Raw genomic sequence first — 25,493 nt, 5'->3', positions numbered from 1 at the left:
CACCTAAATTGCACATGCCTGTTATATGCAAGAGTTCAAACTGATAATCAGGTGCTCACATAGACAGGTGCATGAACAACAGAGGTATTTCCAAGCTCATTTACCCATTTTATGGAGTTACATATTTTCCATGTGAAAACTACCTGTTCATCAACATACACACAAACACACACACACCCCTTCAGCATGAGTCTTTGAAAATGTGTTGAATTAAGTGAAATGGAGTTAACTCATATTAAAAATAGTATGTTTTACACTTTGTAATATTGCAGGGTTTTTTTTTAGTTACATGGCTCAGAATTCTTGACCATATACCAATTTCTGTATGTGTAAGACATTTATACTGAATATTAGGAACTGTAGGTTGGGTTTGAATTTATGTATACAAAAGTATAATGAGCACTGTATGTTGGCTGTAAGCAGTTACCATAATGCAGCGTTTGTACACTTGTTGCATTTCTTCTATTATTTCTTTATTGTCTGGCTATGCTAACACGTAATAATCTTCAAATAAGTCTTATTCTTCTTCATATTTCTTCATTAAGCTGAGCCAAACATAGAAGGGAGATACTAGTTTGCTGACCACCACTACCACCAAGTGGTTTACATGAATAAGATTAAAGTAGAATCAGTGCAATTCCTCTTGCACGAATACTGGGATGGTTCTTAATAGGTGTGACAATTAAAATCAAATACGACTTAAGGCTGTGACCTGCAACACAGTTCACGCTGATGTTACTGTTCCGTCACACAACTGTGTTAAAATATAGCACAATGAAAAACAATCATTGTTAGGTAGGCAGAGGAACATAAGTCTTATTAGCCTGAGGAACAATGAATTATTTTTTAATCAACTAAAATATGTTATTTAAATTCAGGGGTATTTAAAAGTTATTTTTCTTTAAAATATAATTTTATGGAAGATTATTAAATAAACCAAGACATACCATTCAAATCCATTGTTACACAAATATGTATTAAAAGTAATTGGACTCAAGTTAACTTTGAACAAAATTTAGATCTAGTTAAAACATTTTATGAAACACGAGACCCAGATAAATGTTTCCATTTTTTAAAAATTGAAATTGAAACAATTTTTTAAAAACAAATATTTTTCTGTAATATTTGCAACCCAAACATTGCAGCACTGAATGTATGACTGACTTAAAGAAAAACAGAAGTGACGTGATTTTCACGGTTTATCAGGGAAATGCAAAATATTAACAAACATAAATAATGAGAACTATGCCAGTTTTCAAAAAGTCTTTCATTTTTAATAGATTACATGCTGTTAGTGGTACAGGTAAGGAATTGTACACTTAAATTAAAAACTTAATTGAATCATAACTGTCTATATCAACTCCCTTATCTGGTGTTATACGTCAACACACGGACTTATACAAAACTGTTAACCCTCTGCTTACTGGTTTCTGAAATAGGATGTGTCTCCTGGGCAGAGCTCTAACAATGTGCCAATCCCAACAAAGATACTTGGGGAATCATCCTATTAAATGCATTTCTGGGCTGATTCTGTACATATGTGGTAGCTGGACCACAGAAGGCCACCTACTAGTGAGAGGGAGTAAATGGGGGTAAGGAGGAGGAGAGCTGCCATGCAGCATCTCTCATCTGCTTCCAGAAAGGGACAACGAAGACACTTAAGGTATCTACTATTACACAAGTGGATGGGAGGAGATGGGGGCACAATGTGAGGCTGCCTGGAGACAACAGTCCATGCATTGGGCAAATAATGCTATTAAAGACTACTTCTGACCGTTCCACAATAAACTAGGATAACTTTTGGCGAGGACGCTTGCTGTTGAAGGCGGTCATGCAGTATCTAAGACCCTTCCTGAAGACCTGGGATTCTGGTAGGCTGTCTTAGATGGGAGGGAAGAGTGTACTAAAGATATAAGATAATGAGCGCACAAACCCTCTTAGAGTAGGAGTGCTGAAATGACTCAACAGCTGACATCACAGGGCTATGAGGACTGTGTTGAAATTGTTATGAAAAATATTTGGCTTGCACAGTATCCAATCTTTCACGGTGTTAAAGAACCAACCTTTTCACCACCCAACACCCTCAGCAGAAATAAATGAGAAACATACTATAGACTAATTATTTCTCAAATTCTACTTCTGAGCTGACGTTCAATTATACAATTGCAAACACATACACCTGAAACCAGTCAATGACTGGATAACAACACTGAATGGGGAAAATAACCAGAGTTCTAAAAAAACTGAGAAAAGTCTGCCTAAACAAAAATGTTAATCTCATAATTACTTACCCCTCCAGATGCACTGATGCCATCTGCTCCTGGCATAGATTCTACGGAGCTGGTGCTTACTATCTGAAGGAAAAGTAAATCACAAAGAACATTTCAATGTGGAGATTGCTCTTAAATTATGTTAATCATTAAAATCAAAACATGGAATAATATACTTCTAACCCCTCATTTGTTCTGGTTATGAATATAAGTAATTGCACATGTATTCAACTACTCTGGAATATTCAGCTGGCAATAAAGTGGGTGACTTTACAGACGGCACTGAATTACAAAGGTCTGTTTACATATTCAGAAATGTGCATGCACACAATAAATACCTAATACAGACACCTTAAACAGAAGAAAAGTTTTGGGTTTCACATATAAAACAAAAAGGGGCAGATTTTCAATTTCACAGCTACATTGATTCTTATAATAGAAACCAAAAAAGCAAAGTAGTTTGTGTAGTCATCAGTGTGACGTTGCACCCCATAAGGCTTTATGGAAACATGCTTATGAATGTATATATGACATAACTGGAATATGTTTTATGCTACATATACCATGTAACATATCTCTGTAAAGGTTATGATTTACTGAATATATTCATCCTATTTGTATGCATGTATCATTTTTGTATTCAAAGTTATGAATATTGGCTGTGTACTTGGTTGATTTTAAGTAGCCTTAGTAAGGCATTTGGTCAACTTCTTTCAAAAGGAATTTGCAAGTTAAGTGCCCAATCAAGAAACACTTAAGCTAACAATGAACGTTGAGACACCAATCCACATCTGAGCTTTCCTGGGAATGTGGCCTGGCTTGGCCACTGAGTCATGCATGGACATGTGACTTGCCCATGTGACTACAAATCTCCATCTTGGAGTTGGATTTTGCAAAGAGAAGAGAAGAGGGGGTCTCCACCCACAAGAGAAAGTCTATTTAAGCCCCTGGGAGACCCCTCCATTTTGTCTTCATCTGGCTCAAGAGATAGCCTCTCCACCCCCAAAAGGATACCTGAAAGAAACTGGAACAAAGGACAGTAACCACAGGGGTGTTTGCTGGACCCAGACTAGAAGGAGGCTAGTTTGTAAAAGAAACTTACTGGAACATCTCTGAGGGTGAGATTTAATCTGTAATCATTTTCTTACCGCATTAGGTTTAGACTTGCGCGTTTTGTTTTATTTTGCCTCGTAATTCACTTTGTTCTGTCTGTTATTACTTGGAACCACTTCAATCCTACCTTTTGTATTTAATAAAATAATTTTTACTTATTAATTAACCCAGAGTATGTATTAATACCTGGGGGTATACAGCTGTGCATATCTCTCTATCCGTGTTATACAGGGAGAAAAATTTATGAGTTTAAACTGTATAAACTGTATACAGGGTAAAACGGATTTATTTGGGGTTTGGACCCCACTGGGAGCTAGGCATCTGAGTATTGGAGACAGGAACACTTCTTAAGCTGTTTTCAGTTAAGCCTGCAGCTTTTACGGGATGTGGTTCAGACTTGGGTCTGTGTTTGCAACAGGCAAATGTGTCTGGCTCAAACAAGGCAAGGTTCTGGAGTCCCAAGCTGGCAGGGAAAACAGGCTCAGAGGTAGTCTCGGAACATCAGTTGGCAGCCCCACGGGGTTTTCTGTGATCCAACCCATCACAATCAGAACCCTAGGATGGAAGTGTAGCTCCTTGATACAGATTTCACCCATTTAAGTGTTTGTATAACTCATTCATGTTAAGACAGACCAAGAATGTGAACATATGTACACAGTTTATTTAATTAAGCTAAAATAGCAAATCAAAAACACCAAGGACATAACTTGTAGGAACACTCCATAATACTCCAGTTTGTAGCAAAGGAGATTTGGTTAGATATTAGATGGAAAAAGACAAAAACAAAACAATAAACCTAACTATAAGCGTAGTTAAGCTCTGGAATAGGCTTCCAGGGGAGGCTCTGGAATCCCTATCATGGGAAATTTAAGAACAGGTTAGACAAATACCTGCCAAGGATTGTCTAGGTATACCTACTCCTACTTCAGGGTGGGTGGATGGACGGACCAGAGATGACCTACTGAGGTCCCTTTCCAGCTCTACATTTCTATAAACACAGGCCTGATGCTGAGAGATGCAGAGTACCTGTATCTGTTGTTACCTTAAACTGCAGTTGAAGATGCTCTGCACCTCTAAGGATTAGGCCCTCTTTATCATTAAGTGCCCTACTTATCACACCCATATGCCATCTGCATTACCCACTTTAACACATGTAATATAATGAATAGATCTGGGACCAAATCTATAGGCTCGGAGAAATCCGTTAGTTACACTACATCTTCCAACTTTAATTAGAAGCAGTAAGTTTTTATTTTTGTTGTAAAAACAATTTGTGCTGTAGAACTGTTGACTCAGCTAGTGGACTAAAATACTAACACTGAAAGAGCTGCTAAATTTGAAGTCTAGGTGTAACCCTTTATATGCTAACACAATCGAACAACGGCACAGAAAAAACACTGTAAGGCAAATAGGAGCCAAATACGTACAAATGTGGTTTAAATCAATGCAAACCCAGAATGGTAGATTAGCACTACCCCAAAAGGAGCTGAGAGTGGGATTACACCTATTTAGGACGATGCAACGTATGCGGACCTCTCTGTACTCAACCAGCTGCACTGTCTTCTGCAAAGCGGGCAACAATACTGTCTTTGGAGACAACATACTTACTTAGTACTGCAAGAAGGGAAAGCAGCAAAACCGGGTCTTACAGGAACTCTATCAAATCAGTTAAGGTGCCGCACTGATGAGTCTCAGTTAATCCTTGATGGCAAGGAGGATGAAGCCTGTGACACAAGGCCTTGAGAGAGTATATATATCGTGGGGTGGGAGGGATCTAAGCTTTGATAGAGATGTGGAGAATGCCCTCCAGGTGGGGGGAAATCATCTTAGTTGTCCTAAAGCACTTCAGTGGCCTCAAGCAAAAATTTGTATATGTAAAACATACACTAAGAAACTGATGCCTTCCACAGGCACTCTCTAGCTTTAAGCTACAGAAGATCTCAAAAGAGCTTTACCAACATTAATACACTAAGTCCTAAATCCCCTTGGAGCTAGGTACAGTATCCATGCAGTTTCCGGTACAATGTCGTTTGGCAGCTGATATTTGCTGGTCACATAGGTTCCCCATCAGTATTTTAACTGCAACTTCTAACATTCTATCGCAGCATGCATCTCACATTTGCTCTGGAGAAAAGCCTCTATGGAAAAAATGTTCTCTCTCCAGAGAAAAATATTTTTATCTCCCTTCCTACTGGAAAATGTACATGTACTCCTGCCAATTTGGAATCCCTAGTTATGGCCCTTAAGTTACTTTTTAAATGTTACTTTCAACATTTGTAAAATGTGTCCTATGGGGATGATAATTTTTCATTCATTTGTCCAAATGACTCCACCAGAGAATCATTATTTTAACAGGATCCAGAAGGTACTAAGTAATTGCAGTACATAGCCAGTGCTGGAATTCAGCTTCTAGACCTCGGGAGTCCCACGTGTATGGAATTTAGCCTCTTAGCGTAAGAGGAACCAAGGCTCTTCCTTAGCTTACTTCCACTATTGTGTTCTGTCCACGCATTGTGGGTCACTAGCCTTTTGTGAATTAATGGGAAAAATATTTTTTCTTGGGAACATTTTTATAGTATTTAATAAAAGGAGACATTTACATAGCCTTAACCATGGCAAATGGGGACTGAAAAAAACCCATGTATATCCTCTATCTAAAGGAGTGGTGCTGCAATGGAATCTCAAGTGACTCAAAAGAGACTCCTTCGAAACTGATGCTGCTCTTATCCTTGGGTTGATAGGGAGGAGGAAAAACAACCGGCCAATAACCAGGCTCAATTTTTGCCCACTCAACAAATCTTTTTTAAGGTGTGAATTAATGATTACTCTGTTATTTGTATTGCAGCAGTGCCCGGGGTCATGGCCCCACTGTGCTAGGTGCTATGCAAACATACTAAGAGACACAAGTGGGTGTTAAAATCAATGGCAATACCCAGTTAAGAGAGAGGCTCAGGAACTGGTTTTCAGGTTTGGAGCCCTTTTTTTTAGTTTATATCAGAAATTGCTAAGTAAGCAATACCTATAAGCCTGGCGGCAGAACTAGGCCAAGGTTACAATAGCACCCTCCCCCTGAGCCCATTTACTTACCCCACAATCCTCCCAGAACCACCCATGCCCCTGCCTTTCTGATACAGTGGTCAGGATTCGTTAATGGGAAGGGGAAGGAAGTTGGAGCAGACATGCAAATTTTCAGAACTGTTTTGAAACAGTGACACCTACAGCTACAGTTCCTTACACACAACATTCTCTCCGGCCTGGTCGGGGCTAGATCCTGCAAAGGGATGCCAACAACCCATAGACTGAGTTTTGCTATGTCCTACTCAGAATTTCTAATTCTTGGTCACAAAAATGTGCATTCATCTCTTTCGTGGTAGAAAAGAGGCACTTGGAGCTCCTGGAGGTTGATGCCCACACTGTCTGATTTGAACGTGTGAATGCCTTTTTGCATCTGCAGAAACACTAGCATACAGATTCTTGTCAGTGCACAATCACAGACTCAGGGTGACATATTGGCCTGATTTTTAAAATTAGTAAAAAGAATATATATTTTATAATCAAGTCTTTCAACCTCAGTTTAAAAATACTAGTACAGTCAGTGGGGAACTCAATGCACTGCCATGCTGGGATCCAACTTCAGGATTGAACTTGGTCTCTCTCTCCTGAAAGTAGAAGGGGCTAGACACTTTACTAGATATACAGGTTGGGAGCACTTCAGTCACTCCTTAGAAGCCCTCCAAGCTGGCAACTGAAGGGCACTGACAAGCTCTGGTGGAAGCTGCATTCAGTCCTAGTTCAGTTATTCCTCAGCATCCCTATTGCATAACTGAAATGTTCAGCCTAATGTATATGATAGTAAGTAAAAACCTACACTTGAGTCACATCGTTGACCTTTGCAAACCACAGGATTATGGGAATTCAGTTAACAAAAGTGTTAGGAGTCATCTATAAATTTACACCAAAGACTGACTCTTGTGCCTTGCAGCAGCCACTAATGACTGCCAATTCAGCACAAATACTGGATGCCAAGAGCATAGTGTGGAGAGTCTCAACATACTTCAGATCTTCCCCTGAGCTTGCTAGATCCAGGGCCCATTCTGCCCTGACAGATGAGCAAACGACTTGCTCCAATGTACTGCACTGAACATGGATCTCAACAGAAGTCACATCATTTGTAGGAGCCAATATAAACGTAAATTATAGCCAGTCAGAATGCAGTCATTCTTGTCATACAAGAGAAAGTGAGGAGAATACATCATCTATTTTTCACTCTAATGTGTCCTGATCTGTCTAATATCTCATGATGATGGCAAACTTACTTGATATACCTACAATGTGATAAAATTGCTGCTCTGAGATTGCTCTTGGTATTTGTCCAGTTTTCCATATTTACAGTATCAATTTCAGCTCTTTTTTACTGATAGCAATTTATTGCACATTCGGCTTGACATCAAATCTCAAAGTCAATCATACTGATAATTTACTCTTCTGAAAATACAGATGAGCAACCTGGTACAGAGGAAATTAACGTGTATATTGCATTCACATCACAGCGGAGAAATTAATCCTTTATTCCCTGCTTGTCTTTTTACGAACTACTAGTGTGTGAGCACTTGGCTACCTCGTGTTCACAGTCTCAAAGTAAACTGGAGGTTAAGAAGCAAGGTATAATTATGAAGAAATCAGACAGTCAGTCCTATGAGGATAGGGAAAGTCTGCTAGTTAATTTGGCCATTAACAAGAGGATGCTCTGTCTGAACACTTCTGCTTTGAAAGCAGCCCATGGAACCTATTTATTAGCTTATGGGGTTCAGGTTTTTCCCCCGAGTTAATTCTGATTTTAAATAGGGTATTACTTAAGTGATGAATAATTTGGGGCTACTTTGTGTCTCTTGACTGCACGTGAAAGGAACTCTCTGCAAAAGGATCCTCCCTGTTCCTCAAGGAACGGAGGGCTCACTCACTCCCACTGCATCATCCACCCACCTCTGGAGCTTGTGTAGCCCTCTCCCTGCAGCCCAGGGGCCATGCTGGGATGAGATGCATACATAAGATACCTCACTCAGGCTCTGGGGAAGTTACCCCCAGAAGTAATGCTGCATGGAGCTGCACCGTCTCTTCTGCAGAGTGCCCCTCAGGGGCATCAGGGCAACCTAGGAAAGGTGAGTCCCTGAAAAAGGAGGCTCCAACAGATCTGCACTTCAAGGGAATTGGGAGGGACAGAACCTAGACTCCCTGCTCTGAGATCTGCCAGTCCTAAGGGCAGGTCACATGACCCCAGGGGTCAGTTCTAATTGCAATACACATGGACATTTCCCTTCCTCAGAGGCCCCTTCTATTGTTTTTTTTTTCCAGTGACCCTGGCCTTGGTCTTTATCATCAATTTCAAGTGACTGCCTGAAACTAAGTACCAGAGAGACCACATCCCTTATGGAAAAGTCCTGCAGAATTTTAAAGTGATGAACCCTTTTAAAAATTAATATAGACACTGCTCTTAAAATGTACAGAATTTAATAAAGGTGGCTCTCTACAGGTGTTTTTGAACAATCGTGTAGAACTCTATTGCTAGGATCTACATATCATTCTCTATTACATTTTTTAAGATGGTACCATTAAAAACCTCTGCAAAAGTTATCTTTTTCTATTCATTTCCATAGGACTATTCTGTAAGAGGTATGCAGCTGGGAAGAAACTCCCAACAAAAAGCATCTCTCAAAAAAGTAGTGTGCAAAACCACCCAGTTGCATAAACTTCATTCCAGACAGCCAACCACGGAGAACATTGAAGAATTACACCTGTTATGCCAAGTGAGCTACTAGTCTGGAAAACATGACTGATAGGTCCCTGCACTGAATTACCCTGGGTAATTTTATTCCATACCTGCATGGCTAGATAACAATGACTGACATAAATTTGAGAGTCAGAAAAATGGGTCTGCATTGCATAACAATATAATATAAAAATCAAGACCAGGACGATAGTGTTAAAAAAGAAAGTTAGCTGTATATGAGTTCACGAAAAAGTCTGGAAAATACTTAGGAAAAATAAGGACAGGTAGAATTTTCATTCATGCTTACCGAAGAGTCTGGAAGATGCTCATCTTCTTGAGAAAAAGAGCTATTAAAAGCCCTAAATGTTTCACTGTTCTGTTTATGTTTTTCAATTGTTGCTTGAATTACCTGAAAAAAAAAAAGCCAGGGGAAGACAAAAGTGTGGGTCACAAAGCGTGTCCTGGAAAAATTCCGGTTTAGGAAAACTGGCAGAATCTTTGCTCTAGTGGAAAACTGAGAGGCGGATAAACTATCTGTCACAATTCTTTGTTCTTACAAGATTTTTAGTCTTCTATCAGTCTTCCACTTGCAAGGTACGTACTAACTAATCTCAGAAACCAGGGTCTTCTCTTGCGGCTGGTGGAGCTGACCTCTCCTCCTAACTGCACTTAGGGATTGCTGTCCTCATTTTAGAGATGGGGTGACTGTGGCAGAGAGACAAAGTGGATTACACAAAGACAGACAGCAAAGTCAGTGGCAGAGCCATGATTAGAATGCAGGACTTCCTACTCCATACTAAGCCCTTCAGGTCACCCTGCCTTATTTCTTACATACAACTTCCATTTGTTCATAATCCAAATGTGAGAATGTTATCAATGAAATGAGCTGGATACATGGGGATTTCCGTCAGTATAACAATGTTTTTTTATTAACCTGAATCCATTCTCTCTTCTCCTCTTCTGTCCTGTAAAAATAAAAGACAAGACACATTTGCTCCACATTTAGTATTTTCAGTAAATCAAAATATTGATATTCTCACAGTTTTATTTCCAGAAACAATTTTAACTTGTACACCAGCTACCTTATAAACATTCATAATGTTGACCTTAAATAATAATTACCAAAATTCATGACATGGTGCTGGAATTCGATTTACCAGCCCATTATAAGCTGTTTGTTTAATAATGAATGCAAATCAATGTTGCACTTTAATATGCTTTGACTTAACAGCAGAAAATTACCTGTAGTATAATTAATCATGTTTGTTATTGATCTCAGGGTCTGAAACGAGGTCATTCTAGCATAGTCATGTCCCTATCTCAGAAATAAAAAGTGTTTCTATTCCCAGACTTTGGAATTCAGAGGAAACACTGTACCTAGCTTGGAGTTCCAAGGATCTCTTTTTTCCAGTTATCGAAAATGTATGAGTCACATTTTGCTTGACAATTTCCTGGACCTGGAAAAAGCAAATTGATAGTTTATATTCTTCATTATAACTATTCCCAAACACTACATTCAATCCTCTAAATATCCAAGCTGGGGTGACTACCAAAAATAATACAGCATAAAGCTTAAAATGATGAAGGGATTCTTTTCATTATTATTATATATTATCTGTATTGTAGTAGTGCCTAGAGGAGACAGAATCATGGAACCAGACCCCATTGTGTGAGGCGCAGTACAAACACAGGACAGGATCTGGTCCCATACCTCAAACAAAGGGTGACCAGACAGCAAATGTGAAAAATCGGGACGGGGGTGGGAGGTAATAGGAGCCTACATAAGAAAAAGACCCAAAAATCGGAACTGTCCCTATAAAATCGGGAAATCTGGTCACCCTACTCAAAAATTTTAAATTGTAAGTTGGGTGCAGTCAAGATTTCGCATATTCCTTGCCCCTTCCCATTCATCCCACAGCAATCTGTGCAGGAGGGGACCTTACTTACCTACCTATGCTCAAAGTCATACATCTGAGAAAGAGTTTCCAATTTAGGTATGTGTAATGAGCTGCTAAAGGAGTCGTAGCCCACATTTTACAATGATGTATAATTGAGAGAGATGCCCATGTTCCCACTTTATACTAGCCACAGTTATTGGCAATTCTACTGTATGCAAATCTCACACTCAGAACTTTTGACCACTTGATGAAGTATGTCAAGAGGTCAGCATAGAAAATATGCAGCACAATATTTCTATTTATGAGATAACAGAGGAAATATACCTGAGTGTTCAATTCCATAGTACATCTGACAGGAGTGTAGGAAACTAGTGCATTAGCTCACAGATGTCTGAACCAGTCCATGGACACCAGTGTTTATTGGTACATCTCTTGAGGATACTGAACTAATTTTGGCTTCCTGACAACATTCTACCAGCCCTTAGGCCTCGAAGTTTTGAGCTCATTTCCAAACCAAACCCCAAGCTGAAGAGTGAAAAAGCTGACTGCTGTGACACCATCAACTTAATCGGAGTGGCACTGTTACTGACATTCCAGCTCCCCAGGGTGACAGAATTAGCTAATGGACTAGCACAGGCAGATAATTCTGTGATGAAGTCTAGCTGCCTTATAGTCAGGAGTATTATCAACTTCCAGCCACAAACTGGCATCAGCCTCAAAGCCAATGCATCACTGCCCTTTTGGCTATAGAGAAGAACTGTGATTAAGCACAAAAAGTAGATACCAACCTGCAAGCCTGCAATGTCCATCTTTTCTCGAACACTGAACTTCTGGCCTATCAGCCTCAGTTTTGGCACACAGTATAACACCATGCTGTTAAACTGTAGTGGAGAAAAGATATGTACTAGATAATACAGGTAGGAAGGGATCCACATTTTGATTGCAAAGCATCATGACTCAGGGTCCAGGCTCTGGTGTCTCATAACAAAACGCCGCTATTGTAAATAATCTAATATAGTTCATTTTTACACAACATGTTTCAGAGAGTTAACCACAAATCAAAGGAAAGAAAAGTCTAAGGAGAAGAGAGGGGCATCTGGGCAGAGTAGGCCATTGCATTTTGGACTGTGATCAGAGAGAGGAAAGAAGAGAATGTTTCATAGCAGTAACACTGAATATATGAGTGTGAAAAAATTGGCAAGAAACTCACCAGATACAAGTACCTATCCTGAGCTGTGCCGTTCTTAGCTGAGAGTTTCTGGATATGGCCTTCTTTAATGAGTTCATTGGCGGGGTTAACAATGTCCTCTTCACCCCCAAGTCGCTCATATACTTCTAACAGCTTGTGCATCTTTTCCTGTAAGCGCAGAACATAATGTCTATCCAAGCAGCGATTTTTTTTAAAGTTACTTCACTTGTCTGTTACCCAAAATACCATTTTTTGTGAGTATGACCCAAATAAGCCTGGAAACAAATATATTATGGAGGAGGGTGAAAGATCTGCCTCAAAAATATATTGCAGTTCCCTACCCTTCAACAGTTTCACTTCTCTACTGTGGTCACTTTTGTCTCACTCTTTGCTTGAAATAGAACAACTGCATGTTTTGGTCAGTCTGCTTGAAATTATCTGGATGGTTTTGGATCTTTCCTATCCATTAAACACACATCTTTCATATCCATACATTAAACACATATCAATGAAAGCAATGAGGTTAAGTCCAGTATAGCCAATGAATGAGCCAGTAGCACACTGTGAACAGCTAGAGTTCCTACCCTGCTCCAAACAGAGCTCACACACACTGAGTGTAGTTTACACGTAACTCTTCCTTGGAGTTTGGCTTTAATGGTAACCCAACAGCAACACAATATAAATCTCAGCCAAAGCTTTCTCCCAAAGTTTGGCGATTTCTGTGTTTCCATGCATAATCTCTTGTATTCCAGCCCTCAGTCTCAGATCAATACTCCAGCCTCTCTTGTATTCTCATCCGTGCTAACGAGATCCAACTGCCAGCACCATGCACATAATTACTCTGCAAGTAATTCTAGTTGCAAGGTTCTAGTACCTGAGTTTATGGCAGTAGTATACGGGCCTTACCGTCAATCAAACCCTAACCCCGCCCCTTGACACCGCCCCTTGACCGGAAGTCCTGCCCCCATCTGGGGTATTAATTCCAGGGTCAAGGCTGCCACGTGACCGGAAGCAAGGTATGTCATGTGACCCCTCTAACAACTCCTCCCACTGCCCTCTACCAATCAGGAGAGGTTTTGTCCCTGTAGGACTTCCCCTCAAGAGGAGATTTGACCAATCAGGGTGAGTTCCGGGGCGGCGTGTCCTCTACGGAAGTGGGTCTTGTGACCCCTCTAACGACTCCACCCCCAACCCTCTACCAATCAAGAGGGGTTTCGCCCCGTAGGACCTCCCCAAGAGAAGATTTGACCAATCAGGATGAGTTCCGGGGTGGGGTGACCCGACTGGAAACCATTAGCGTGTGACCCCTCTAACGACTCCTCCCACTGACCTCTACCAATCAGGCCGCCCGGAGACCAGATTTGACCAAAATAGGGCACATTCGGGATGGGGTGAACCGCCCAGGAGAGGGGCGTGTGACCCCTCTGCCAATCAGAATGCAGCTCCATCACCCCATAAGTCCCAGCGTCGGGCGGAAGAGGCTGTCTTTTACAAATCGTGGAAACATGGACTCCTTCACCACCCCCGTGAGAACTTCGGACTTTGTTTTAGCCCTGAGGACCTTTGGACTTGTATGGAGAAAGCGCTACATCAGCGAGAGTTCCGAGGAGGACCCTTTAGCCCAGCCGTTGATGGACACACCGGAGTCTGACCCTGAAACCCAGCTGCTTGTGAGGCATCGCGATGAGCGTGATGGCCTCTTGTTGTCCACCCCCCGAGAGGTGGAAGGTGATCGCAGCTCGGGGAAGTCATTAGTGGACAAGATGAACGGAAGAGACAACGCTCAGGTAAATGAATGCGTAAGAGGTGACGGTCGAGGTTGGGGGTGTAACGGGGCTAGGAACCAGGGATTGTGTAAATCAAAAACCAAGCAGGGGGGTGCTTGCGCTGTTTCTTTTCTAAAAAAAAAAAATCTCTCGACAGTTCGACGATGCCTTTCTAGAGGACCCGGAGACCCTGGACAGCATTGCGCCAAGCAGCGAAGATGAACCGGGCCCACCTTGTTTTGCTCAACGCCGACACAAAATGTTGAAGAGGACTCCGAGGATGACGGCTATGAGGAGTTTAGGAGGAGGCTTGCCATGGAACTGACTGAGCCAGTGCCACGTCGTGAGCGTAAAAAAGTCATGCAGACTATTGTACGTGTTGCTGTTTATTCTGTTCTTAATCACTGTCTTAGGGAAAAGCTTTTTGAAGACTGTGAGGGCTGTGTCATAGATGCACCAGGCCAGCGGCACCATGACTGTGTGACTTGGACTTCAGTGGATATAAACTGCAAGCTCCGGGGCCTGTGTGCTGAGCTGTGCTTGGAAAGCTTATTAAACACTATTATTGCCATAGGTTATGCTATGCAATGTCTGTGCCTAACCCAAGAACATTTAGCACAAGGGGTGACCTTGATAAATGCTGTGCAATTCAGTGGAGACCCTGACCATGTTTTAAAGAAAATGACCAAACTGGAAGATGCCTGCTTAGAGCGTTATATTGACCGTCTGGTCCGCACAAAAAGTTACAGAACCCTGCTTAAGAAAAAGGCTATTTGTAAGAAATCTAAAAGGATTAAGTTAGAAAATGGTGAGGGGCCAAACATGCGATATAAAACTTGGTAGCTGTAAATTTAAAAAAAAATCTATTGAAAAGGGCTTTGTGATTATCTGTATTTCTGTTAAAAGGTCTCTGGCCCTTAAGGTAGCTTAAAGTTTTTTTTCATTTTCTTTTTTTAATGGAGCATCTTGGTTTGTTTTCAAGGAGCTGTATGTCTTTTAAATAAAAAAAAAATGTTTGTGAGAACCTAGCTCTTGTGTCTTTTGTGTAAGAGAGACCCATTTACAGCAAAAAAAAAAAAAGCTGAAATGTATGTTGTGGGAAGGGGAAAAACAATAAAACAAACAGGGATGGTTCAGACATGTGGTTGAGTACAATAGAGCTGACTTATTCTGTTGAACTGAACGGGTTTAACCACTCCCCCGCCCCCTCCTCACTGAATAGTCAGGGTGGCTGTGATTACTCACCCTTGTTGTCATAGGGTTAATTTTGAATGGGGGTGCACCCATAGTAAGGGAGGTGGGTGGGTGAGGATGGTGAGTTCTGATTAATATGAAATGAAATAAAACCTCAGGAGTTCGCAGATGCTATTGGACAGTTTAAATATAACCCCTGGAGTTGGTGGAACACTATAGGCCAGTTTAAATATGGCCCAAGAGTTGGTTGAAGGCCACGGGTCACTTTTTCTAGAAAGCACCCCTGCCCCACCAAACTTTAAGCATGAAAGAAACATGTTTTTAAAAACAAAAACAAGCCCCAAGACATTCATTGATATCTGCAAAGGGCCCCTCACATGAAATGGTTACTGTAAGAAGGCCCTACAGGGGGGAAAAAAACAAAGAAGTATTTGAACTTAAAAAAGAAAAAAAGAAAAGCAGCCCAATTGTGCAGAAAACTTATTCCCCATCCTCAATCACAAAAGGGAATGCTAGGGAGGGGTGATCCAATCAACCTGCTAACTATTTTGAAACAAAAGAGTTAGGATGGTGTAAAAAAAAAAAAAACCTCAGGTAGCTTGGAGACTGTCTCTTTCAACAGAAACTCTCTTGAATTGCTGCTGGACTGCAAGTGGAGGTATGTTCCCTGTTTTTTTTTTTAACTCTGAATATATATATATATATAATGCCATTCTTTGGCCATGCTGTCTTAGTAAATAATGGTGCATATCTTTATTGCAGTGTGATCTGTTTAGCATGGAGCCAGTAACTTTAAGTTGCACTTCATCACCAGGCAAAGGTAAAAACCATTTTTAACTGTAGTTGTGCTTAATAACTTCAGGTATTACATAGGTTGAATAGGGATTTGGGAGCTAATACGAACTAACATTTTGGCTTGTTTTTTTACCCCAAAGACCCCAAGCACACATGGCTGAGGCCGGGCTGGGGACAGAACAACCAGGGGTCTTTTTAAAAGCATGTGGGTTTATTGAAAAGTATTTTGTTGTGTGTGTGTAAAACATAGGTGGTTTTTAAAAAGTATATGTCTACAAACTGATGGTGATGGTGTGTTTCCAATTAACAGGGTTTTTACTTTGCAAAATGAGATGTATTTTTTAAAAAAAATATTTGTGGGGGTTGTTTTCAAAGTGGTAGAAATAAACTCAAAACCTGTGTTTGTTGTACAGCCTGAAATGGATTATTTTGTTTTAAAGCTATGACTTTTTTAAATAGAAAAAACACCCTAATGGATATTTTTTATTTTATTTTAAAGTTTACTAGACAGTTTCATGTGTTTTATTAGAATGTTGTTTGCTTTACAGCACGGTCAAAACATGAGCGGGTAAAAATGCTCAAAAGAAAAAGGAAAGAGACAACTGAAAAGAAAAATTCACAAGTATCAGTGACAGATGGATGGATGAAGCCGGGTAAATATATTTTGCTTATTAGTCTGGTTAATTTATGAGGTTTTGTATTTTAAGTACATACATAGGTGTGGGTGAGAAAGCTGGCAAAGTTACGTTTTTGTAAAATGCTTTTTTTTCCCGCCCTGCCCCAATCAGGCATATGCAGCCCTTCTGACAAGGCTGTAGTGGGAGCTACAAGGACCCCTCCCCGAGAACCACCAAAGAACCAGGAATCTGCTTTGAGACCTTTAACAACGCAAAACAGCACAAGAGTGCAGATGAAGCATCAGCCCAGTCCAAACCTCATTTACGTCAAACCCAAAGACAAAACAAAACACTCTGGTAAAAAACATCCATGCAAACACAACTCCAGTTCCTCAGCGTCCACCGCCACGCCAAGCCCTGAGAAAACTGTGAGCAAAAACGCCCACATTCACAAACCCGGAGCAGGCGCTCTAGGGGTTGTGAATAAAAAACCAAGGATTGAAAACACCTGCAATGCCAAGGTATTGCAACCATGCAAACACAACTCCAGTTCCTCAGTGGCCACCGCCGCACCAAGCCCTGAGAAAACTGTGAGCGAAAACGTCCACATTCACAAACCCGGAGTAGGCACTCTAGGGGCTCTGAATGTGTGCAGAAACACACACTTTCACAAACCCAGAGCAGGCGCTCTAGGGGTTGTGAATAAAAAACTAAGGACTGACAAGCCATTCTCCCAAAACCATAAGCTTGTCACAGATCCCCCATATTCTAGTATTTGGGAAGAGTTTGATGCTTCATTCAGAAAACTGATGGACGCTGTATCCTCGGGGGGTCTAAAACTACGGCATTCTAAAAAGATTTGGAAAAAATACGACGCTGTGTTCAGAAAACTGATGGACGCTGAATCCTCAGGGGGCCTAAAAGAAAGGGGAGCTGGAAAGGGTGGCTCTGATCAGGCATGACTAGGTGTGGAAAGAGGTACCCTCAAGGGTGCACATCAGCTCATGTGTAAACAAAAGGGCGGATGGCGCTTGGGGGATAAACAGATGGCTGCCAAAAAATTCCAGGCCAGGGTCGCTGTAAAAATTTTAAAAAGGGCTAAAGAGGTAATGAGGGAAAAAAAACAAAAAGAGATGCCCCCTACCAGAGGCTCTCAAACTGGCATGTCTCAAACTCCCCTCAAAATGGGGACGCAAAATCAGACTCTGGTTTAGAAAATTCCCCAGAGGGCTCTCTAGATGGGGTCCCATCTACTCCCAATGACCCTCAAGGGGGCGTCTCAGAGTCTGACTCTCAATTAGTATCTGATGTAGAAGATGCCATTGATGGTTCCGTAGAGGAACCCCCAAGTAACCCTGAAAATGCAGAGGTGTATATGGAGAGAGTGAGAAGTTGGCAACGTAAATTACCTAGATTTGGGGGATCGGTGTATTGTGAGGAGTTTCATTTTGTCCATCTTGAGCAAATAAATTCAGCTCAACAGGCTGTTGAAGCCATACACAGAGGGATACAGCTAATTCTTGATGACGTTAATGGTAGGGTAGGCCCTGATGATTACGTACAGTTACGTTTAGAGAGCCGTCGTTTAACTAATCCTTTGTTTTCGGTCAGAAGAACTAGGGATGAGCTATCCGCTGAGGATTTCTTAAATCAGACCTCAAAGCTGCTTCAGAGCAATAGAGAATTGCATCTCGATGGTACGTTGTGCCTCGTTGTGACAGTTGTAAAAAATAGGGGTGGGGTGCTCAAAGAGTTTTAAATTCTATCCTTAGTAGTCAGATTATTCATAAAAAGAGACAATGTTTAGTAGACCTGACTTACACCGGTACCAATCTATGTTTTGCGGGAGGGCTCTTGGCCGTCATGGCCGGTCATAAACCTACGGATGCGGAATTGTTAGCAGAGGCGAGAAAGTTGCACGAGAAACTGGGGTGGTCAGATCAAAAAAAGGTTATGCTCAGTGACGTGGCAAAGTTTGAACAGCATTTAGGAGTTAACATACAGGTGGTGTTGTATGCGGTGAAAGGTGGCTGGGGTTTTTTTAAAACGGGGGGCCCCGTGTACCCTAAGACTTATTTTATCCTGTTGCACGATGAACATTACTATGGGGTTTTGGATGTGAAAAAGTTGTTCAGAGCAAAAAATTACTGTGAGTTTTGCCACACAGTGTACAGTCACGACCATTCTTGCAGGTATCGTTGCCGCCTCTGCTTGAGCGCAACATGCTCTGACAACGTGGGTGTGCAGCGGAGGTGTCCTAGCTGTAAACTGTATTATCTGTCCAAAGAGTGTTTAGACAGACATGTCAAAAAACCAAGTTGAATGCCTGTCTAAAACTTTGTGCGATAAATGTCAGGCGTACGTGGACAAGCGGCACAGGTGTAAAGGGAGGCGCTGTAAGCAGTGTCAGGGTTTGATCGTTGGAGATGTAAACGTTCACCTCTGTTTTATGGGTAGCCTTAGAAAGCCCGAATCATCAGAAAAGTATATTTTTTATGATTTTGAATGCATGCAAGAGACTGGGTTGCACACTCCCAATTACATTTTTGCCATGTCCCTAAAGCCGGAAAAATCCTGGGAATTTAAGGGTGACGAATGTCTTTCTATGTTTGTTAAGACCTTTATTGGCAAAGAGTTCCGGGACTACACGTTCCTAGCGCATAATTCCAAAGGTTATGATGCGTATTTCTGCGTTAGACAGTTACTGAAGGAAAAGATGTGCATAGAATTGATCGCTCAGGGTAGTAAATTAATGTGTGTGAAAGTTAAGGCCCTTGGCATTCATTTTATAGACTCTTTAAACTTCTTGCCCATGAAGCTTAGCAAGCTCCCATAGGCGATGGGGTTTGAAGGTTGCAAAGCGTATTTTCCACATTTTTTTAACACTTTAGAAAATCAAAATTATGTGGGGCCTATGCCTCGTGTGGAGCACTACGGTGTAGAAAGCATGATGCCCGGTGAAAAAGCAGAGTTTCTCGACTGGTATCAAGACCACAGCTCTGAGACTTTTGACCTGCAGAAAGAGCTTGCGTATTACTGCCAGCAGGATGTAAAAATTTTGAGACAGGCTTGTATCCTATACAGAAAAGAAATTATGAATATGACGGAGAAGGTCGATCTAGCAGAGAGAGAACCCGGTAAATTCACTGAGATAAAACTGTGTATAGATCCGTTCCGGTACATAACGCTGGCATCTGTCTGCATGGCTATGTACAGGTTTATGTTTTTGGAGCCTAACACAGTAGCTCTTCTCCCTCCAGACAACTATCACAGACAGAAAAAGAGATATTCGACACCATCTACCCAGTGGCTGTTGTATATCTCTCAAAAAGAAAATATACAAATACAGCACACTTTACAGGGTGGGGAACTACAGGTAGGCCCCTACTTTTTAGACGGTTATGCCAATATTGACGGGGTACACACAGCCTTTGAGTTTAATGGGTGTTTTTTTCACGGCTGTGTCGCCTGTCATTGTGAAAAAGCACAAAACCCTATGATGGGTACAACTTTTGGATTTCTTTATTACAAGACTCAGCTCAAGACCGACTATCTAAAATGGCTTGGTTTTGTAGTGAGGACTCTTTGGGAGCACGAGTGGGTGGTGATGAAAGAAACAGACAGGGAGCTTGCGAGCTTTTTAAACCGAGCCCAGTTACCCCAGCCTCTCATGCTTAGGGATGCTCTTTTTGGGGGGAGGACGAACGCCATCTGTCTATATTATAAACCTAAGCCCGGCGAAGAAATCCACTATTATGATTTTACCAGCTTGTACCCTTTTGTAAACAAAACCAAAGACTACCCTATTGGGCACCCCGATATAGTTTATGACAAATTTGGACCCTTTGCAAATTATTTTGGAATTGCAAAAGTTAAAGTGTACCCCCCACGAGGCCTCTTTTTTCCCATTGTTACCTGTCAGAGTGGGCGGCAAGCTTATGTTCCCGCTATGCCGAACCTGTGCGGAAACCGAGCAGCGGGAGACGTGCACCCACACTGACGAGGAGAGGGCCATCCTGGGGACTTGGTGCACGGTGGAATTGAACGCAGCCATAGCGAAGGTAGCTAAAATCTATGAAATCTGGCATTTTAATGAAAAATCTGATGAACTCTTTTCGGAGTACATAAAATTACACCTCCACCAGAAACAAGAGGCTTCAGGGTATCCCAGCTGGCGCACAGACGAAGACAAACAAAATAAGTATGTTAACAATTTCTACCAGAAAGAAGGCGTGCTTTTACGCCGACACGAGATCAGGCTAAACCCCGCTAAACGCCAAATTGCTAAACTGTTTTTAAATTCTCTGTGGGGTAAATTCGGCCAAAGAACCAACCTACCCAATATCAGCATCGTGAGAGACCCCGACGAACTCTTTCAATACCTATTTTCCCCCAACTACGAGGTTTCATCCTGTGAGTTTATCGACGATGAAACAGCGTGCGTATCTTGGAAGCATGCAAAAGACCGTTATTCTGTCTCTGGCAATACCAATGTTTTCATAGCCTGTTTCACCACCGCTTATGCCCGCTTAGAACTATACAGCCTCCTAGACGGATTGCAAGAGCGGTGCCTGTACCACGACACTGACTCGGTGATATTTGCGAAAAGAGAGGGGGCCTGGAATCCCCCTCTGGGGGATTATTTAGGGGACCTCACGAGCAAGATCCCACCAGATCAACACATCACCGAGTTTGTCTCGGCAGGCCCAAAAACATACGGGTATAAACTGTCGGGAGGAAAGGCCTGTACGAAGGTCAAAGGTATTACCCTGAACGTAGCAAACTGTAAAAAGATCAACTTTGACAGTTTGAAAGATCTAGTCCTGGACTATTGCATGGGTCTGCGAGAGAACCCTTCAAAAAAGATAGAGGTACAGCAACCCTCTATTGTAAGAAACAAAAATCAGTGGCAAATAGAGACAAAAACCCTTAAAAAAACACAGAAAATTGTTTACAACAAGAGGGTCGTAGGAGAAGGGTTTAAAACCCTGCCCTACGGCTTTTGAAAAATGGATATGAGGTGGAAACACCCCTTTTCTGCAATTCTCACGGAGCCTAGCAACTGCGGGAAAAGTTACTTTATAAAAAATGTATTGGATAATGCCAAACAAACATTGTCTGTTACGCCTGAGAATATTGTGTGGTGATACAGTTGTTGGCAACCTCTGTATAAAGAACTGCTCTGTAAATACCCCTTTATCAATTTTGTGGAGGGTCTGCCTGATGCTTTTGATGATGACCGTTTGTTTCCTACCAGTAAAGTGAACATGATTATCATAGACGATCTGATGAACTCCACTTGTGAAAGCGATGAAATCGAGAAAGCCTTTACTAAGTACGTGCATCACAGGAACCTGAGCATTATGTATATAGTTCAGAACGTATTTTGCCAGGGAAAAAAGAGTCGCACTATTAACCTAAACACAAAGTACATAGTTCTGTTAAAAAACCCCAGGGACAGATTACAAATTGCTATACTCACTCGGCAAATGTACCCTGGCAAAGCTCAGTTCTTTCTAGAAGCTTTTGAGGATGCTACCAAAAGGCCTTATGGCTACCTGGTGGTGGATTTAAATGCTTCCACCCCAGAAGCTTATAGGCTAAGAACTGGTCTTTTCCCTCCAGACTGGCTGGCAGTTTATACTTTAAAAAGAACAACAGCCCGGTATAAAAAGAGATGAATTATTGGCAGGCCCCTTTTTTACAGCCGGGGTTGCTGACTACTATGTCTAGCTGCGTGAAAAGAAACCTGGGCCTTTTAAAATTACTTAGCAAATCGTCCCTGCAGCAAAGGAGGGCTATACTGTGCTCAGCCTCTGACGATCTAGTAGCAGCCATCTCAGAAATAGCGCTCAACGCCTTAAAAGGAAACGTACCTTTAACACAGAAGCAAGTGCGTGTGCTGAAAAAGAAACACACGCTTATAAAAACTTTGTGTAATAAAAGGGTTTCACTTAAAAGAAAGAAGCATCTGGTGAAGCAGTCTGGGGGGTTTATCGGACCCCTGTTAAGTTTTGCTATCCCTCTGATAACGGGGCTTTTAACTAATCGATAATGGAGTATGCAGAAAAAATGTACCTGGTGCCCAGCCGGCAGTTGGAGCAATTAAGCGCTCCCCCTCAGACAGAGGAAAATATCAGAACAACCGCAACATGCTTACTGGATGCTGAAATGAAATCTGTTCTTCAAAGAACTGACTTAGGTGAATATGAAAAGGCTAAACTTTACAGCACCGTGCTTCAAAGATATCTAATGTACGTGAAGCAGAGCGATGTGGACAAAGGAAAACTAAGTCTGTTTCTACCAGAACAGGAACAGAGTGTGACTGCCAAACCCTCCGAAACACCAAAGACCTCAGACTCTGTTGCTCAGGAGGTATTGGATAACGTGAATAAGTGTTATAAGAAAAATGCATCAGTATTGCTAAATAAGCTGGGCCAAGATAAAAACATTTCTTCATAGACCAATAAAGGGTCTTTTGTGTACAAAGGCTCTGTGGTTAATGGCTCTAACATGCTCGACTTAGTCAGGGCCGTCACCCAGACGCGCTCTGTTCCTAGCAGACATGTACCTAAGGGATAGGATGTGTTTATGAATGCCATGGCGGAACTGAACTGAATGCGATGGAGCTGGGGTCTTGTAATTGTCTGTTGTGAAACACAATGTCTGTGGCATTTTTGTTTAAAAATTTCATAATGCTTTTAGGAAAGAACACACTGTTTGCGGGGTGCCCGTATGAGTCAAAAAAAACTCTCCAAGGTTACGCTCCACCAGATACACGGCAAGCCAGTGTTCACCCGGTCGGTTGTGTGGATGCGTGTTGACCACCAAACCTAGGGGTTTCTGAGACAGCTTGCCGCCAGGGAACGAATCGCAGGGAAACACGTCTAAGAAATTCTTTTTTGTGTAAGGGTCCGTTGATAAGACACGTGAGAGCTGCACGGTGTCCATGTTCACATGTAGCGAAACAGAACATTTCTCCTCTGATTTATCTCTATGACGTTGTCAAAAACCCCTTACACAATCATATTGACGGTAATGGTTAAAGCCTTCCCAAAACGAATTTCTGCTCTTAGGTTCCCGGTTTTAATCAGGGAATAGTGATCAGCGCATTCCTGGTCGGGGGACAGGTCAAAGGCAAACATGGTGTAACCCTGTGCAAACTCCTCACGGTCGATTAACAGAGAACGATCTTTCATGTGTTTACCGGCCGTCTGTACCAAATTCATGTATTCTTTCACGCAGCGTCCTGCCTCGAAGTCTGGTTGCAGAGGCTTGGTCGGTATCTGCTCACCGTCCACATACAAGGCCACAAAATTAATATCGTAATGCTTAAAATGAAAGGGATTTTTAGCGTAACTTCCGCTAAAGGCTTCGTTATCCACGAACCCCAGGACAAGCATTTTGGGTAACTGTCCCAAGAACAGGTTCTTCTGCCTGCAGGGATGCTAAACACTTTCATTCCCACACGGTCCATGGGGTATTTGTCATTAGCGGTAAGCAGGGCCTCGGCATGCCCCAGACGAACGCTCGGGGCCACCCGTACTTTCTTCACAAAAAGGGATGCTGATAGAATGCGCAGTTTAAAGCCTTCGGTACCGCTGCCCATTAAACAGAAAGGATCTTTACTGCGCGTCAGTTTAACTTTCACATCCACTCCGTTCAACAATAGTTTTTCTTGAAAAAACAGGTCGCTGTGTAGATGACCTAGAAGCTCTACTGTTCTGCTTTGAGCGGTCAGCTTTGCATGCCTCACAAACCCTAGATTCTCGCCATCCAAGTCTGTGTCTTCCTGTTGTCCGGCAGTGTCTTTGTAAAAGAGGCCAGCGGAAAATTGCGTGGTGAGGGTGTCGTTGCTGTAATTGAGCACCGATTCTATAAAGGCCCTGTAAGGGTAACAGTTGTTGCTTTGGCTTACAAGGCGGTCTCCGAGCGTGACATCCAGCTGACTAAAAATAGAGGCCACTGGGTAATTCACCAGGCCCACCTCGGCATCCGCGTCGAGTTCAGTTCCATCTCCTTTTACAATCTTGCAACACAGTTACAGCAGTATGTTGTTTAAATCCATATAATCTACGCCATTCCCTGCTATAAAAAAGTCAATGGGGGCAGACTCCGTAATGGCCGACAGAGGTGGCACCTCGATGTAGATGCTTTTCTCAATGCTGGTCTGCATAGGGGCTATTTGGAACAAGTCTAGTTCGGATTTGGTGCATTCTTCAGACCCACAATGAACGAAAGCCATGTTGATTAAAAGATATCTCTCGTATCAGCCGGAGAGTGTTTCCTCTTTCGCCCAGGCTTCCTCTTGGACTTTCGCTTATGGCCGACCCTGCGGATCAAAGCCCTTCTTTTAAAGGGTTTCGGGGGACCTGTGCGTCGCGGGTATGACGCATTTCTCTTTCTCTTCTTCCTCCTTTTAATGTACATCAGCCCCGATCCTTCCTGTGAAGCTGTGTTCCCCACCTTCTCCAGAACAGCGCGGGAGACGTGACCTACTACGTCTTTAGCTATGTTTTGAGTGGTGGTTTTTACGTGGGGTTTAATAATCTCTAGCCCCCTCCTCAAAAGCGGTACGGCTTTTCGAAAGAGGCTACGGAATATTCCACCCACGCCTGCCCCATACATCACGGGGGCCCCATGATATCCACGAAGGGCGTATCCCGCCTGGGCTTTGTAATAGTTTCTGTAGACGTTGGGCTTGCCGTAATTTTTTAGGATCACCATAATACTGTTTTGCTTTTTTAGAAAACTCGTTCTCTCCGGGGGCGCAGGTGTAGCTTGATGATCACCTTGCCAAAGCGAAATGAGACGCTTTTGTTCTGATCTGTCTTTATTTCAGTGGTAATGGAGTCGATGTGGTGTTTACTGATAGGGACGTAAT

At 42.1% G+C, this 25,493-nt stretch overlaps 1 protein-coding gene across 2 annotated transcripts in view; it reads right to left on the bottom strand.

Moving 5' to 3' along the window:
* Window positions 1–25,493, bottom strand: part of FGD3 (FYVE, RhoGEF and PH domain containing 3) — a 190,253-nt gene that overhangs the window by 28,280 nt on the left and 136,480 nt on the right. For both annotated transcript variants that reach the window (XM_073351571.1, XM_073351572.1), the window contains exons 10-15: window positions 12,259–12,405; window positions 11,837–11,929; window positions 10,528–10,607; window positions 10,085–10,115; window positions 9,458–9,559; window positions 2,292–2,354 (exon numbers count right to left, since the gene is read on the bottom strand). In XM_073351571.1, coding sequence (XP_073207672.1) covers window positions 2,292–2,354; window positions 9,458–9,559; window positions 10,085–10,115; window positions 10,528–10,607; window positions 11,837–11,929; window positions 12,259–12,405 — 516 coding nt within the window. The remainder of the gene's footprint in view (window positions 1–2,291; window positions 2,355–9,457; window positions 9,560–10,084; window positions 10,116–10,527; window positions 10,608–11,836; window positions 11,930–12,258; window positions 12,406–25,493) is intronic.

The sequence above is a fragment of the Lepidochelys kempii genome, chromosome 7 (assembly GCF_965140265.1).
Source record: "Lepidochelys kempii isolate rLepKem1 chromosome 7, rLepKem1.hap2, whole genome shotgun sequence".
In the NCBI taxonomy this organism is placed as follows: Eukaryota; Metazoa; Chordata; order Testudines; family Cheloniidae; genus Lepidochelys; species Lepidochelys kempii.
This window is presented reverse-complemented; position numbering and strand designations above follow the sequence as displayed.